The sequence below is a fragment of the Apis florea genome, unplaced genomic scaffold (genome assembly GCF_048593485.1).
Source record: "Apis florea isolate Af1SG1 unplaced genomic scaffold, ASM4859348v1 contig_3493_pilon, whole genome shotgun sequence".
NCBI classification, from domain to species: Eukaryota; Metazoa; Arthropoda; class Insecta; order Hymenoptera; family Apidae; genus Apis; species Apis florea.
The window spans coordinates 2,877,869-2,894,749 of NW_028256772.1; the positions used below are offsets into that span (position 1 = coordinate 2,877,869).

The 16,881-nt window shown below is 31.5% G+C and overlaps 1 protein-coding gene and 2 long non-coding RNA genes across 4 annotated transcripts; 2 read left to right on the forward strand and 1 right to left on the reverse strand.

Annotated features, from left to right (window-relative positions):
* Positions 1–10: 10 nt before the first annotated feature.
* On the reverse strand, positions 11–14,502 carry LOC100872965 (sarcospan). 2 transcript variants are annotated; one of them, XM_086912802.1, is made up of 9 exons: positions 13,884–14,502; positions 10,669–10,791; positions 9,306–9,651; positions 8,957–9,121; positions 8,093–8,270; positions 7,174–7,374; positions 1,799–1,965; positions 1,617–1,712; positions 11–1,412 (listed from the first exon to the last, which is right to left on the reverse strand). In XM_086912802.1, the coding sequence occupies exons 4-9, from the start codon at positions 9,080–9,082 to the stop codon at positions 1,011–1,013; spliced, it is 1,170 nt and encodes a 389-aa protein (XP_086768928.1). In that variant the 5' UTR covers positions 9,083–9,121; positions 9,306–9,651; positions 10,669–10,791; positions 13,884–14,502; the 3' UTR covers positions 11–1,010. The 2 variants fall into 2 exon arrangements, with proteins under 2 accessions (XP_086768928.1, XP_012341999.2); XM_012486545.3 differs by lacking the exons at positions 9,306–9,651; positions 10,669–10,791; positions 13,884–14,502 and having other exon boundaries at positions 8,861–8,972.
* On the forward strand, positions 1,912–4,348 carry LOC147656939 (uncharacterized). The gene is made up of 3 exons (XR_015293483.1): positions 1,912–2,255; positions 2,422–2,648; positions 3,229–4,348. It is a non-coding gene; the product is annotated as an uncharacterized LOC147656939 (long non-coding RNA).
* Positions 14,493–15,718, forward strand: LOC116414325 (uncharacterized). The gene is made up of 2 exons (XR_015293484.1): positions 14,493–14,620; positions 15,086–15,718. It is a non-coding gene; the product is annotated as an uncharacterized LOC116414325 (long non-coding RNA).
* Positions 15,719–16,881: the final 1,163 nt, after the last annotated feature.

Sequence of the window (16,881 nt, forward strand, 5' to 3'; positions counted from 1 at the left end):
GAATTATCTATTAAATATCTTATCCTATAATTAATTTATTTATCCGTTTATGATGAAAAAGATCTTCTTTTTACAGATTTGAACGATTCTAAAAAAATTAAAATTTCTTAAAATACACGTATATATCACGATGAGGTATAAAATCGACAACATTAAAGTAAAGTTAGAGAAGCGTTTCATTCATTCTTGTTTATGGTCACAAAATATACGCACTTAAACGAAACACGTGCACAAAATACAATCAATTTACGCTCAATTATAATTACTAATTACATCTAAAATACTGACGATCCATACGGAGATTAATCACGCATGGAATGACCCGTTATTGTTATTAATTATTACATCGTTTACAATATTATAGAAATTGACATTTCGTTTCCTTAAAAATATCTATCATCGGAAGAATTAATTTTTTCTTTCTTTTAATCAATCATATATTAACGATACGTATATACGAGGCAAAAATTATGTTTCTTCATATATTACCGATGAATGTCTAAAAAATAGAGTCACGTTCCATCATTTTAAAAATTTATAATCGCTTATTTGATACGTTTTATTTCGACGTGTAATAAATATACAAAGAACACATTAAGATTGACACATAAATTCTATTATTACGATCTTTGTCTTGATTTGTCTTGATGCTTGTGCATGTGAAAATATTACTGGTTCGCATCAACAACAAGAACAATACGATCCTTCTCGAAAAGTTCATACAAATAATCTTGAGAAATCATGCGCAGATCTATTTTCACATCCGAGACTAGTTCACACGTTATTTCAATATTTTATTATCTCTCTTATAAATAAACGCTAATCTTTTAATAAACGTTAATCGTCTTATAATGTATTTAAAAAAAAAATATTCATTAACGAATTTGTCGAAATCCATTATTATTGTTCACACATGTCCGAGACTTACCACTTTAAAACGCTCCATCGTCCATCGTTAAAGAGGAGTAACGAAGATACGAGATATCGTGGTCAGTTTCGCGTAAAGATTGTCATCGTTCGCTCGGATTGTATATCGGCCTGCTGCTCAGAAAATTGTTCCCACTGATCGGATTTGTCCTGACCTGCATGTATTTCGGTCTTTTGTGCCTAGTGCTCCAATGCAAATAAGTGTACCAGCCAGTTACCATGGCTCCAAGTGCGTTGCAAGTGGAGGAGAAAATTAGAAGAATGGTCAGGATACTCTCAACTTCAGGACAGTTCAGGTCAATGTATCTGACTGCCGTTTCGGTGGAATTTGATGCATTCTCTCGGGGCTTGCACACGCAGGTAGCATTCAATACGCGTGCCGGGTTGCATTCCAGACCCATTAAGCGCGCCAGGTGTATCGCAGAGAATACGCAAGCGATGGTGCACGTCACTGTTGCTAGAATAGCTAAAAACACGCTGGTTATCTGTTTAAAAGAAACGAAGATCAATTATATTCAAACGTATTTTAAACATATTGTAAAAGGTACGAGTTATAAAGATAATTATTTTAATTGAATAAATATTTGCGATAAATTGTTTAAAAACACGGAAAAATTCTATGAAATATGGACTGGTGTTTCGGGATAAAATATTTTATATGTTATTCTTAAGAACGAATGAATTATCACCTTGGTCGACGTGAGGCAGAATCCAGGGCTCATACCAGGATATTCCTTCTTGAAGCAACATAGTAAGCAGATGCCAAAACTACCCGAGAACAATAACTACAAATAAAAGAGTGAAATTCCTTGACTCTTCTTCTAGGGATAAAAAATGAAAGATGGTTGTCGATTATTGTCGAAATACTTACCGGCATCCCACTCCAATAAGGGTTATCCGTGATTGGCAAATGAGGCGCCCAAAGGAGTAACCATAACGATAAAACAGTAATCGCGACACCGAGGATCGTTTGTAGCGCTGCTAGGCATCGTCCCAACCGCCAATGATAAACCAACGGTGGCAGAAATTTCTGTGGTCCTGAAAAAAGAAACGTTTTAAATGATGACAACTAAGAGAAATTCTTCCTCTTTTTTTTTTTCAAATAACAACTTCAAGTAACAAGTAATGAATATTCACGTTGTTTCATCGCGAATAATGCGCCTTCTCGATTGCACAACACGCATATTTACCCTATACGAAGAACAAATTGATTTCATTCTATTTGTCAAATGAGTAACAAATGAGTTGTGCATAATACGGTATAAACGATGAGAAGAAAGATAAAGAAAGAAAACGAAAAGACAGACGCGCTTCGGTATCAATAGTCGGTAAATATCCACTGTGTAATTTGAGCATTAATGGTAAAAAAAATCTGGATAACCTGGATGATCGAGAGAAAGATTTCCTTCGACAGCTTGCCAAACTTCTTTTTAGTAGTAGACGTGTATATAATGCGATCTCGGCGTCTTTCTCGCGACACACATTTTCCCACAGCGATAGATTCCGAGAAACGAATGTAGGGCCGAAAGAAAGGAGCGTTTTCGAACGAAACGGCCTCGCTGTCCCTCCTTACAAGGCATCTTAACCGGACGATTGAGCATACCGACCTTGCCGATGTTGAACTCTGTTTGAGGAAACTCGCCCACTGGGATTGTTTGTGCAACATTGGTAACGGAAATTCGATGAGAAAGGAGATAAAAAAAAATATATAACGTTAACAGGTTCGCCTACTAATATGGTAACTCACGTCAATACAATCGGTCGTAACTTCATTAACGACATCTTGCGAAATCGGCGAGAAGTTTGTAATTCATATAATACAACGATATTTCATTTAATACAACGATTGAGATAATTTTTTTTTTTTACGAAAGATAGATACGTGGAATTATTTCTTTTATAAGTTATTGAAATAATATAAAAATTATGTGGATTTCTATGAAATGAATTTATAAATGTTGATAAAGAGGAAAGAAGGAAAAATTTCTTATGGTTTACGAACACAAATGGAAATTATAGGAATAAAGGGGAAATCGTTACGAAAATATTTTTTCTATAAAAAAACACTTTACAATATTAAGAATAAATCTTATCATTTAGATATAGATATTCTTTAATGATCATAAAATCAAAAAAAAAGAAAAAACATGTCAAAAAGAAATTTGATTGAATTATTTGAATTATTGTTTCAACTTAATAATATTATAAACTGATTTAAAATTCAGGATTATAATCAGGTTATGTGTCACGATAAAAGATGCAAAGTTCAGAGGAGGAGCTGAAAGGAAATTCTTCTTGCAGGATATTAGTCGACATTCGAAGAATATTAATGGAAGGCAGCAGAGGATCGTTGACCGACGAATATGGCGAAAAAAGAGGTATATAAAATTTACGGTGTGGCAAATTGCGGCTCGCCATTCTCGATCTTCGCGCTACAATCAATACAGCGTTTCTTTTGTACGAATCTTGCATGCAAAACGAGTTTTAACTGTACCAGACGCGTATGCAGAGACAAGAATAGAGGAGGAGAAAAATTGATCTTCCTTGTATAAAATAAATAAGCAACATTATTTCTTTCGTAAATATAAATCAACAAAATATAAATTGAAATTGGTCGATTTAATATGTATAAGTGTGTGTATATATATATATAAAAGAAAACAATTCTTAAAAAAAAAAAAAAACAATTTGTGCCGGATGCAAGCAATAGTATCGTCTTTTTATTCGCGGAATGATTCATACGATGCAAGAATGCGGTGCTCGAATGCGTGTCGTTCCCATTGTACACCGACTTTATGTATACGCGTACACATGTATACGTTGTGCTCATTATAAGAGAAGAGTATTCTGTATTGCAGGTAGAGGATTGGATGAAAATATCGTTTGTTTTTCTGAAACAAAAGCTCTTTATTGCATTTAGGAATAAACAAAGCGTACTTGAACTTTAATACGTTGAATTTCTTCTTTTTCAAATCTCAATTAACGCGTCCCAATCCCCATGTTGCACTCTTACTCTTAAAATGAAGCGACGAACCACGTGGCTCGTCTACCTTCGATTTTGAAATAGGCACGAAATGTTGTAAAAATTATGCATTTCCAAGAATTTGTTCTGAAAACAGCCTTAAATTATCACGTTTTTGTTACACAACGACCTCGATACATAGATAATGATGGAGTGTTCGACTTGCGTAAGAAGAAACATGTAATAATTGTGTAACTGCATTGTGGAGTGCACCACCGCCCACGATACTACTTCCGATCTCTTGACAATTTTTCATCACCTTATAGACGCCATTGTGATTGCGTATGTTCACCCTAATCGCGATCCTTTATGCAGCAAATTTCAATCAACACCAGTTTAATTGTGAAACTTGTGTATACGTACGTAAATGTATAATACATTTCTTTGAATCTATTCAAACATCTTTGGTTCAGATCGAAAGCAAATATGTCGATTTTATTATACATATTTATTACAAGCAATTGAAATTCGCGTTAGATAAAGCAAAATGGGGAGCGAGATTCTATTCTTCTCTTCGTCTCGCTTCGTCTAAAGCAAACTTAAATTGCTCGTAATGCAATAAATAAATTCATCGATATCTTTCTCTATCACGTTTTGTTTTAGCCTCTGAAAATTGAAAAGGTGTTTCACGAACATGTTAACACTCTATATTGCACGTTTTCGTTAATATTTTTCAATTTTGATAAATAGTATTAAATTATACAAAAAATTATGCACGGTATTATTGCATATACGTAACCATTCAGATATCATTGTTTTTATATAACTAACCTATCCATCCTCAAGTCTCGTGACTCACTTGATGCTTTATTGTCTTAACTGATAAGAGAACACAATGAATTCAGCGCGGTCAACGAATTATTAATATATAATTTTTACTATTACTCTTTGAAATTTTTTCTTTTCACACTAAAATTGATAATCGATGTCTTATATCTTTGCTTTTTTTCTTTTCTTTTTTTTTTTTAGAACCGTCCATCTATTGCGTCTGAAAATAGAATTCGACGATGATGGGGATGAAGCAAATCCAAGCTTCACCGCATGGAAGAAAACTAAATTCTCACATTTCAATTCATTCGTTTAAACTCTGAACAAAGCTATTTATGTAACATTTCAAAGAAAAAAAGAAGGTAAGAAAAGAATTTTTTTTTTCTCAACACCCTAAGAATCATGAGAATATTTTGTGCAACAATAATAATTTTATCAAAAATTTTCTAAATATATTTTGCACAAAGACATTTATATTAGACATTTTTTCTTTTTTTTTTGAAATTTATTTTGTTCGAAAGTTGACCATCATATGTTTCAACTTGTACAAACTTTAATTGGATCTATTAAGTAAATTAAGTAAAAAAAGTATGAAATATGAAGAAATCTTCAACTTGTTTTAAAAAAATTTATACCGCAATACGTGCATCAATGTAGCATTAGCGAGGTGAATAAAACGGAAAAAATGATTAGAATTACACCTAAAGTTCGTGCACGCCAACCCGTGAACGAGCGTACTCTAAAAAAGATCACATGATACATTTCCGGCTTGCTACTTCCGCTATTCACGGAGTAGCATGTGTAACCACTTTAAAACCACGATAATAGATGGACCTTTTAACCTTTCCGTTTTACTTGAACGAATAATTTAAAAAAAAAAATAATAATTATTCAACGACGAAGGAATTGCTAAACTTTTTTAATTCAAGGAACGAAATATAATTTAAAAGATGCAAGAAAATATGAAAGTTAAAACTTTTCATAGTAAAAACTTAACACACTGAATTTATAATATATAATTTAAAAGAAAAATGCCAATATTTTTGCTTGTGAAACGAAATGAGGAAATTTCAAAGTTTTCTTTAATATCTTATCGTAATTTTCCTGGCTATCTTGGCCTCAATACCATTAGTTTATTTATGACTGCAACGTTACAAGGTCTACGAAAGTCTAAGTCACGCAATCAGCGCCATGACGATGGCTGAAAAAATCTCAAGAAAGATTGACTTATCCTGGACAAGTCGTTTTACGTTTTTTTAATGACTTGATTGGACGCTCTTCGCGGATAAAACTTGGATTTATTCTTTTTCACAGATTGAAAATAGATTAGACCAGGAAATATTTATGTGTTAAAAAACTGGACAAAAAAGTATCGATAAAGATAGATATGTAAATAGAGTGAGATAAAAAGATTTAAAAATAATCGAATATTTTATTATTATAATTTGAATTTCGGAGAGTTGAAAGTTGGAGAAAGAGCAGACGAATTTAAATTTGAAATCTGAACCGTGTTGAGAATTTCATGAAAGAGAAGATTTAACGCGAATCACGAATATAAATTAATAATCGTTCACAGCAACATTGTACTTTTCTCCTGTTCGAAAGAATGTTTATTACACCGTGAAAGGCCGCTTGGTGACATTCGAGCCTTATTCACGTATTATACCTGTTCTCTGATTTCGTTAATCAACGAGCGTTGTTGCGTCCGTGTTATTCAAGATGAAAACGAAAAAATTGCAAAGTCTTTATTGAACATTCGACTATAAAGGAGATTTTTGTTTTCGTTAAAAATGTTGCAAAGATAAATGTCTATAGTCTAACGTCTCACGAACAGTTAAAAAAGAGAAATTTTTATATAACAATTTTTATAGGAATATTGTTATATAACATGATACAACGATATATAGACTATTCCTGAGAATAGTTATTGAACAGAAGTTACGAGGAACAATTTCAAAGAACCTATAATCTTTTTCAATTTCAATTTAATTTATTAATTTCAATTTAAAAATTCAATTTGAAATAAAAATAGATTTAAATATTCTCGAATCTTTTATAGAATTATTAAAAAAAAAAGAAAAAAAAAAAACGTACTCAATAATAATGTGATGTCACACAATATATATAATAAATTGAAAAATAATAATAAAGTTCACTGTAAGTGTTTTTTTAATCACTTTTCGAAGAAATGAATTAAAAATGAACATTGTTATAGCAATATATATATATATATATATATATAAAAGATTATTAATTACATTCGAATTAAATACTACTTTTTTAACAAAAAATAATAATAGCAAAATTGTAAAATGATAACAAGAGATAATTTTTGTTTTTTATTAACAATTTATCCATAAATGTTATCCATATTGTTATTTATCGAGAAACAAGCAGATCAATCTTGGTGAAATAAATTAAGAATGCAAGATTTATGAGGCGAGGAAAGTACTCACGATGGCCGCTTCGATGCAGTACGATCATCCTGCTGTGCCTAAGGGAATTCCTCGTGGGCGTGTGACGGCCAGCAATTTGAGACGCCGCCAGATTAACGGGGACCGTGGTTGACAAACAATTGGCCATTGATGGGGCCCGACCTAACTCCTTCTCCTTCTCGAGTCGACAAATTTTGCCTATGTTCCCTGTCGACACTGCACCTGTCCATGATAAATCGTCACGGAAGAAAAACTTGAAGGTAAACTTTCCAAATAAGAATGAAATTGTACGAGATAAATGGAATTTGAGAAAGAAAAAAATTTTAAAAGAGAAAGGAAAATTGTAGCGTGGTAGAAATTTGAGATTTGTATTTTAGATTTGTATCGACTGATTAATGTTTCTTCCATTTCGAATCGAAATGAAATTAAAAAGAAATTTTTTTACGTTTCACTTTAGCCATGTATTCGTTGTTATCAAGATGGTAGGTATATGACTGCTGGCTGTATAGAAAGCGCACAAAATTTCCAATGCTGCTTTGTTTTGCACCGTGATGGTGCACGAACAAAATGAAATTCGAGAAAGTTTACTTGAATATCTCTAACACTAAAGTGTCGACCGAATTTCACTCGTGACCGTTCTATTTACAGTCGAATAAACTTTCCTAGGACAGCGCGCTATCCAATTTTGTCTAGCGGCAGATAGATACTGATTAATACTATAATTGCGTTAATTAATAAAATGAAAAAAATAAATAAAAATATTATTCCATATTTTTATAATCTTATTTTTCGCTACATATATTTCGTTACAGCCTCGTTTTATTTCGTTATATGTTTATAAATTAATGATTGGTTTAATTATTTTCATCGAATGATTGATTAATTGAAAAAAGAAAGAAGAAAAAATAAGAGAGAAATTGAAAAAGAAATTGAAACTCACCTATCACTTTGGGATTTTGGATCTTTGTCACGTTACCAGCACTCACTGCACTATTCACGCGATTATTGTTATTGTTATTGGCCGTGGCCATCGACGAATTGATACCATTGTCGCGAATTTGATTCAAATTGTCAGCACTTAGTGCGGAAGTCACGCAAGGTGTCACCATTGGCACGTCCTAAAGAATGAAAAAAATTCAGAAATTATATTTAAGTTTAAATAGTAACTGTAAATATTGAAAATACGATATTAAAAATTTGATATGAAATTATTATTTATGAAGATAAATTGATTTTAAAGTTCGATTTAAAAATTATGTTTTATCGATCAATTGCGACGACGAATTTTGTATTTCTATTCCATTTCATGTAAAATTCCAATATAATCACGTCATTGTCGCACATTCGGCAATAACGAACCATCAATGACCAACAACCGCACCTCTTCCTTATACACGTGTTTACTAATTCTCATACATCGTGCGTTGCGGTTTGTTTCACTCTTGTTTTTTCGCTAAATTCGTGGTCAGACTAGCGATAAACCCGTTAGTTTAACAACAAGCCTTGACAAGAATTAATTACTTAATTGATAAAATTAACGATTCACAGTTACATAATACGAGAGTGAGAACATTAAGCAAGCATCTTTGTTTATATGATTTAACAAAAATTTTCAAAAATTCGTTGAAAAAATAAGATTATTGATTAAAAATGAATCATTTTTAAAAATTTTGATTTGAATATCCTAATTTATGATGTTAGATCACACCTAATACGTGTATTATCGTTCTTGTATATGTAATGAATTTCCAACTGATAAGACACGAACGTAAACAATGACACGTGACACAGCACGAGGTTTCACCTTAAAGTTATCATAAAAGCTAACAGGACGGCTCCTTGGCGCGTACTGAATCTCCTCGTCAGGCTGCATTATGTTACCACCGTATGTCGTCGTGTCTAAGGGCTGCGCGCGCACCTCGTTAGACATCCTGCGCTTCCTTTCCTTTTCTTACAACTTTCGGCAGCTCTGAAATCATATAAAAAGGTATAAAAAAAATTTTTACATTCTGTCAAACAACATTATATTTATATTTTTTACATCAGCGCAAATTAATCAATTAAAAAAATTTAAAACGAATTTAAAACTGAAAAAGATAGGAATGTTTATATTATCTTGAAAATGAAAGAAATATTTCATTCTAAATTTATACCTAAACGTTTTTGTCAGCTCGTAACAGAACTTTTCTTCATGACGTGAAAAAAATTATACGTATCATAAATCTTCAACTTCTTGGAAAAAAGACACCTGCGTCCTTGTTCGATTGTTGCGTGAATCACACAACACAGTTAATCCGTGTGTGATAAATCGAACGGAAATTTCTCTCTTAATCCCCTTTGATGCGACATAAGTCACGCATCAAATTCTCCCTTCCACATAAAAGTGAAGGAAAACTTGAAGGCGGAGAATCGTTCGCGATCAGCGTTCCTCGATTTCTCTGATCGCTTCTATCCACGTGACCAGTCACGTGCGCCTGCTATCCATCACCCCGTAAACGTCTGAAAAATGGAGAGAAATCGTCAACATGGGAATAACCGTATCCTTTTCTCCATTCGATCGATTTGTATCAATTATTTGAGAAAAGCATTACACGTTTAATTTTTAATGTATCGTTCGATTGTTCGAACATCATTGGAATTGATTTTTGGAAGCTTTGAAAACATAATGAGAAGAATTTAACTCGATTGCCTGATCAAATCACGGATTTTGAAATAATTCTATTAAATTCTAAAAATTAATTAATTGACTTGGTTAATTCTCTTACGAATATTTTAACAAAATTAATACTTCAACTTAAACTTAATTATTATAAATATCAAAAAGAAAATGTATACAACGCAATAGATATATTTTATTTAAAAATAATACATTTCTCACGTGTAAGTTTAACGAAATCAGATAACTTTGAGAGAATCACTAGAAATTACAATATAATGAAACGTCACGCCTCGTTGCGCGGGAAATATTTTCTTGGAAGAAACTACACAAATACACGCTCCCTTTATAGATAGTCCCTTCAAACTCGTTTAAAAAAAAAAAAAAAAAAGGTTACTCTTTCCCAAAGGTTACTCTTGGGAACTACGAACATGATTCGTCGTTGATTTTACGAGACCTCGTGAGACGAGAAAGTTCACTCGATTAAATATCCGTTCCATATATTACACACGTATCATAACCTATTAAATTCCGTTTCCTAATAATATAAATGAGATTATTAATAATTAACATGTTATAAATTATTACTTAACCATAATATTCTAATTATGTATTTTTTAACATTTAAATAATTTAAAATCAAGTTATTGTTATTGTTTTCTGACAAGCAATTACATTACGTACAAATTTGTATTAATCGTGAAAAGCAAATAATTCCTTCGTCTTCTTCGCCGCCTGTGAGCGGGGCTTTACTTTCACGATACTAGATCCAAAGTTAATACCGACTGGCGTTGCGCAACATGGTACGCAACGCAATAAAACCGTGGCGCGTTGAGACTCTGTACAATGATGTGACCTACCTATACCGGGGTTGGTGTTCGGGTTACGGCTGGAAATAAGTCATTTCTCCATTAAGCCCCTTTATGCGGCGCTCACAGCCACGTCACCGTGACTACCAGTTTACCGAACTCTGGAAGATTCACCTAAAAAAAAAAAATGGCACGATTATCATACTTACTTAATCACCATTGATCACCATTTCTAATTGTATATACATGTATTTAAATGGTGCGTAGTTAACTTATATAGAAATATACGTATTTAACGTTTCGTAACGTTTCGAAGCTGCAAAACGAATTTACAGAATAGATTTGCATTTAATTCCACGTGTAATATCGTGTATTTCTGCAATGGTTAACAACGCGTAACATTTTCTTTTTGCGAACGTTTTTGAGAGGAATAATTGTGAATAATGATTGATACGCAAACGCCGGAATAATTAACTAACCTCAATTCGTTACCTTTGCAACGAGGCTAAGGAAACTAAAACGGAACCACTATCGCTTATTTCCAGTTATTTCCTGCGCTATTTTATCCGCAGATGGATAAATTAATAATGCTATTTTTAATATATCATAAAATGCAATTGTAAGTTTTTGTCAAGTTACGCTTTTAATATGCTCAATCATTAAGCGTGCTTATTAATTATTAATTGAGGGAATGAGATGAGTCTATCACGTTCTATTTGTATGTTACGTGATGCTATAGGTACGATGACTACCGAAATACATATAGTGTTGCCAACTATGAGGAGTACAGAAAATTCATACGATTACGTAATTGCTTACCACACGGGAAAATGATAATATATTTGTAGGATATTTATTTAATCGCCACTTTTTTTTTTTTAAATAAAATCGTTTATATACATCTATTATTCAACTGGATATAAGAAAAAAGAAAGGAAAAAAAGAAAACAATACAATTATTTATATATCGCGTAAAAATTAGCTTGATTCGTTCGCGTCAAAAAATGATACCAACTGAAACAAAATATATTTTGGAACGATAAATAACGCACGAAATTTATTTAGATGGTTCTAGTAATACTCGTACTTTATTTTAATTGCAATTATCGAAAAAACATTTTTCTACATGATCTTCTATATTATTTTGAATTATCGTTACATAAACACGTTTGCTCGAATGAGAAACACTTCGTTCGTTTCAGGAAATGAAGTGAAATATTCGTGATTCATATCGAGATGTTATATCAAACAAGTAGGACAAGTTAATCCCTGCAATGTGGATCCTGTTATAGCAAATAGACGCTGTGATGTAACTAATTGATTTGAAACTTTTTTTAAAAATTTTCGAGCAAAATGTGCGATGCTGTGGAAATATCGGTGGAAAATCGAACGACTGGAAAAACAGGATTTAGAAATAGATGGAATATCGACGAATATGCGGGAAAGAAATTTAAATTAGATCAATGTATTAATTAATTCGAAGAATTCTCGATGTAATTAGGATTACGTCGAACATTTCATTCGCTCGTAAAAATTCAAAAATTGATCGTTCATAATACGCCTACGGTATTAAAATATATATAAACCGTAATCAAAGAACAGCGTGCGCCGCCGTTTTTCCTTATTTTTTTCTTGAACTTGAAGAAAAAAAAAAAAAGACAGACAATATAATTGCAACGATAATTGCAGCTCAGAGAAAAAACTTTTCTTCCTCTCATGCGCACGTTAATATTCAAATTTGCATTTATTCCAATGCTCAATAATTAACAATAAATATAACTAATTGTAACAGCTCGACGAATATATAAAAAAGTATAAAGAGAAACGGGAAATGTGATCGAAACGATGTTAGATCGAGCCAGTACAATTTCTCAGATGACAATTCGGCGTTTTCGCAGCGCAAACGTGCGCATTACGTCATTAAAAAACGTAAATCTGCACGACCATGCTCGTTTTATATCAGATCTTGGTGACTTTGCTTATGTAAAGTATACGTCTAAATATACTCCAATAAGATAATTCAGAAAACTGCGAACGACTTTCTTGTCGTTATCATTATCGATCGAAAAATCGATAATTTGGTTGAAAAAAAAAAACGAGACGTTTCACGAGGAAAGAATTTTAAGAAAATTCTTTGGCAAATAATTTTAACGCATTCCAGACGCATTCGTGGCCGCTAATTCGCTACGTTTACGCGAGAAATGTTGAGCACGTGCTTAACTTAATGTTGTTCTTCTAATTAAATTCTCCAGTTAACAAAAGCAAACGTTCCCAGGGTTCATGAACGTGCGACTGTTATCAAGGCCTGAAAGTGCGATATCGCGGCGTTTTGCACCGCTATTGTTCGCCTTCTTTCATACGAAATGAACTTTAAAAGAGGCAATATCACCGGAAGGATGCCACCGTGTCTTTGAATGCGCACGAAATGTGCGTAATGAAAAGCGTAACATTTCGTATCTTGGCCACGGATCGGCCATTTGTAACGTTCTAAATGGAAATTTATTAATCTCTATTATATTCTGTTATTTCGTTTATTATTCCTTCTAACCAATGGAATATTTCTTAATGTTATTTCTTATTATTTATTTATTTATTTATTTAAAATGAGTTTATTTTTAAAAAATAATAAGCATAATTAAATTCCCAGAAACGAGTAGTATTTTTTTTTTTTTTTGTTTTGGAAAGAGAAAAAATAATGATTGTTGACGCAAATTATTTTCAGCCAATTATGTTTGATCATTGATTACATTAATTTATTATATTTATAAAAAGATTATACAAGAAGAATTTTAAGAATTTTCTAATTATTTTTCTTTTTTTATCCTCCATCATTATTTTACAATTTGATAGATGTTCTAACAAGCTGAATATCCCATTCTACTAGTTTTAAATCATAGAAATTTTTTTTCCCTTAATTTTTAGCAAATTTAACACTTACTTTTGTAAAATATCTATTATTCTAATACATTGTTCCCTTTAATTTTAATTAAATTAACATTTATATGCTCGATCACTTAATGAGTTAAGTGAATTTTCTATCAGAAGGCTTGTATTTTTAATGATACGTCGTACGGTTTATCAGACAAAACAAATGTTTTTTCTCATTTATGATACTTGTACAATTGTTGACCTAATGTGCGAATTCGCGCTTTTATTTTTCCACTCCAGTAAATTTTCCACAAATGTGTTCGATTTCAATTTATCCAATTTCGAGAATTAACGAACATTGTCAAGACAAAAAAGTAAAGCATCGTAAATATAAATACCTAATACTGTTGAAGAATTATATCCTCCATTGATTCTCTTTCCAAAGAGATATTCCTCGAGAGATTTATTAAAAACGGTTCGTGTCCCAATTTCAAAATTGGAATTTACACTTCGCGTTGTATATTGTATTTCGAAAAACACTGGCTAATTTTTTTTCCACTCTTCACTATTGATCAAAAGAAAAGAAAAAAAAAAAAAAAAAGAAATCAGATCGAATAAACTTGAGCAAAGAAATGGAGGGGGAGGGGGGATGTAATGTAAAATTTTTTTATCATAATGTTAACTAAATTGTTTCCTCTATGGAAAAGAAACGATTCGATCAATAGTGACGACGTTATTTTATTTAATCAATTCTGTTCAAATAATCGCACGAAAGCACGTGGATAGGTGAAGAAAAACACTTGTTGAATGCTACACTAGTGATAGCGGAAAAATTGATTAAAAATAATACTTTTAACTTAGCGATGTATATATATATATATATTTTTTTTTTCAGAAACTTAAGAATGAAGATCAGTTAAAGGCAATAATTGAATGATTGAAGAATTTTAAATCTAAATTAACCGCATGGAATGTTGCACGACACAATGTTATTCCGCTGGTGTCGCAGTGACAACTGAAGTCTCTCTCGGTTTCACGCGTCTCGAACTCCCCAGACCCCACCAAAGTGTGTTCACCAAACTCTCGAGGAACACCAGGTGTCAGCGGGCTTCAAACCGTACGAGTGAAGAAGCAGGTGACGATATATTCGCCGTGAAATCCTTCTTCCCACCAACAAAACATCCCGCGTTTCGTGTGATTTAATGATATTCAAAGGATTCGCATCCACGCAACAACAAGTGAATAGCCGATTCAACAATCTTTTTTTTTTTGTTCGATTTTTTTTTTTTTGTTATTGTTCGTAATCAATTCTTGGATTAGTATTAGAATATTAATTTTTATGGTTTATTATTAGATCGATGATTTTGAAAATCGATAAAAATGTATTTAGATGTTACGAAGTAAATTTTAAGAAATTTTCCAGAATATCGAACCGTTTTTTGAGCGTGTTTTTTTTTTTTATTAATTTAATTCGTTTAATCTTTATTAAACATATTTATATTTAATATTCGCACGATTTTAGATAGAAGAAATTCTTTTCTAAATTGGATATTTCCATCCCGAAATATTTTTTTCTTTCTTTCTTTCTTTTTTTTTTTAGGTATTTGAGCACCACTGTCCCCCTCACTTTCACGTCATCTACGATGTTCCAGAAGGAGGTTTGATGAAGGAAGTTGTCATAGCCGTGGAAAAGGGTAAAAGAAGGAGGGGAGAATCGGTCGTGCTTACCAATTGACGTTTACCTTGAACAATTTCTTGCAGGCTTATTACATTCTTTTCTTTCTATTTCCATTATTATTATTATTTTTTTTTTTTTTTCCTTTTTCTCCTGTTGAAACAGCGATCGTTTTGAATCGATCACCTTAGACTTATTTAGTTCAAAAAAAAAAAAAAAAAAAAAAAGAAAAAATAAAAAAATAAGTGGTGTAAAATTCTAAATTGATGGCACAATAAAATCGAAGGCCGGCGACGTGATTAAATATTCATATAATAAGTCTCAGGGAGCAGGTTTTTTACTCTTTTTATAACAAGATCTTTGAATAACCAAATCCAATTATAATAATTACAATTCTATAACAAATCTATTTAAATATTGTTTATTCTAGTTAATTAATTGTTTTTATTCTGAATAGAATAATTCTCGTTTGATCGCAGATTCATATACTCGCAGATATTTCAATAATTAAAAAAATTTTTCACCATTTCACAAATACAAAGATACTATCAACAAAAATTTAACCCTGTGTTATTTATCATAATTATTGACAAATTTTCATTTTCATTCTTAATCACTGATCATAGAAATTTCGGCTACGATCAATCGTCTGATTCAATTATAACGAATTTGTTCTAAACAATACTCCAACTAATTTCGAGTTGTTCCTGAATAGTTTTAAGTAGTTTTCAAATCAATTCGATTTAATTTTGATGATAAAATATACGCAAACTTTATTAATTTTTCGATGAAAGAATATTATATGAGAGAATCATTTTTACAACAACGAGGGTACAAATGGAAGATATAAATGATTGATTCGTTTACGTTTTAATTTTAATTGTCATATCTAAAATTTTCTTCATACGTATAAAATATTTAGGAAAAAGATAGACAATTATAATTCACAGTTTATCCAGCAATGTTGTTAATATCTGGATCTTTTGTTATAACAATTAAAACATGAAAGATTTTAGATTTTTATTATTATTCAAAAATACACGTAGAATTTGCATATTATAAGTTCTTTCCAATTACTTAAACGTATATATTATATAATCACATATCAATAAAATTATCATATTTTTATTTCATTTGCGTCACTTCCAATGTTTGATTGCACGAAACGAGATTAAGATGCCTAATAAATTCTTTGTATTGCAATATTTGTACAAGCAAATTTTTTTATTCAAATCGTGTATGAAGATTACTCTTAACATTTCATCTTTTTCTTAATTTAAAAACACTCGTTTCATGTATGTATGAAATGAAATATATATATAAATGATAAATTTTTCATAAACTTAATAAGAAACCTTAGCCATTTTTCGATGTACATCACGTTATTTTTACAATTAAAAAAATTGTTTCTTGTTGTATGTATGTAACATACAAAAAGAAGCAAATTCAAAACATGAATTTATGCATTAATAAAACATTTCATCGATATTCCATTTATATTTTTTTCACAAATTATTTTTAATAATAATAATAATAATAAACAACGCACGTTACATATTCTAAATTCCAATCTCTCTAACAACTTTTCGGATGAAAAACAAATTTATCATGGAACAACGACAAGTGGAACATTTCACTTTCGTCCCGGACATGGTCGACCTGTGCAATCGCAGCCACCCACATGACGGCCGGTTCATTCGTCCACGATCATTCCCTCCTCC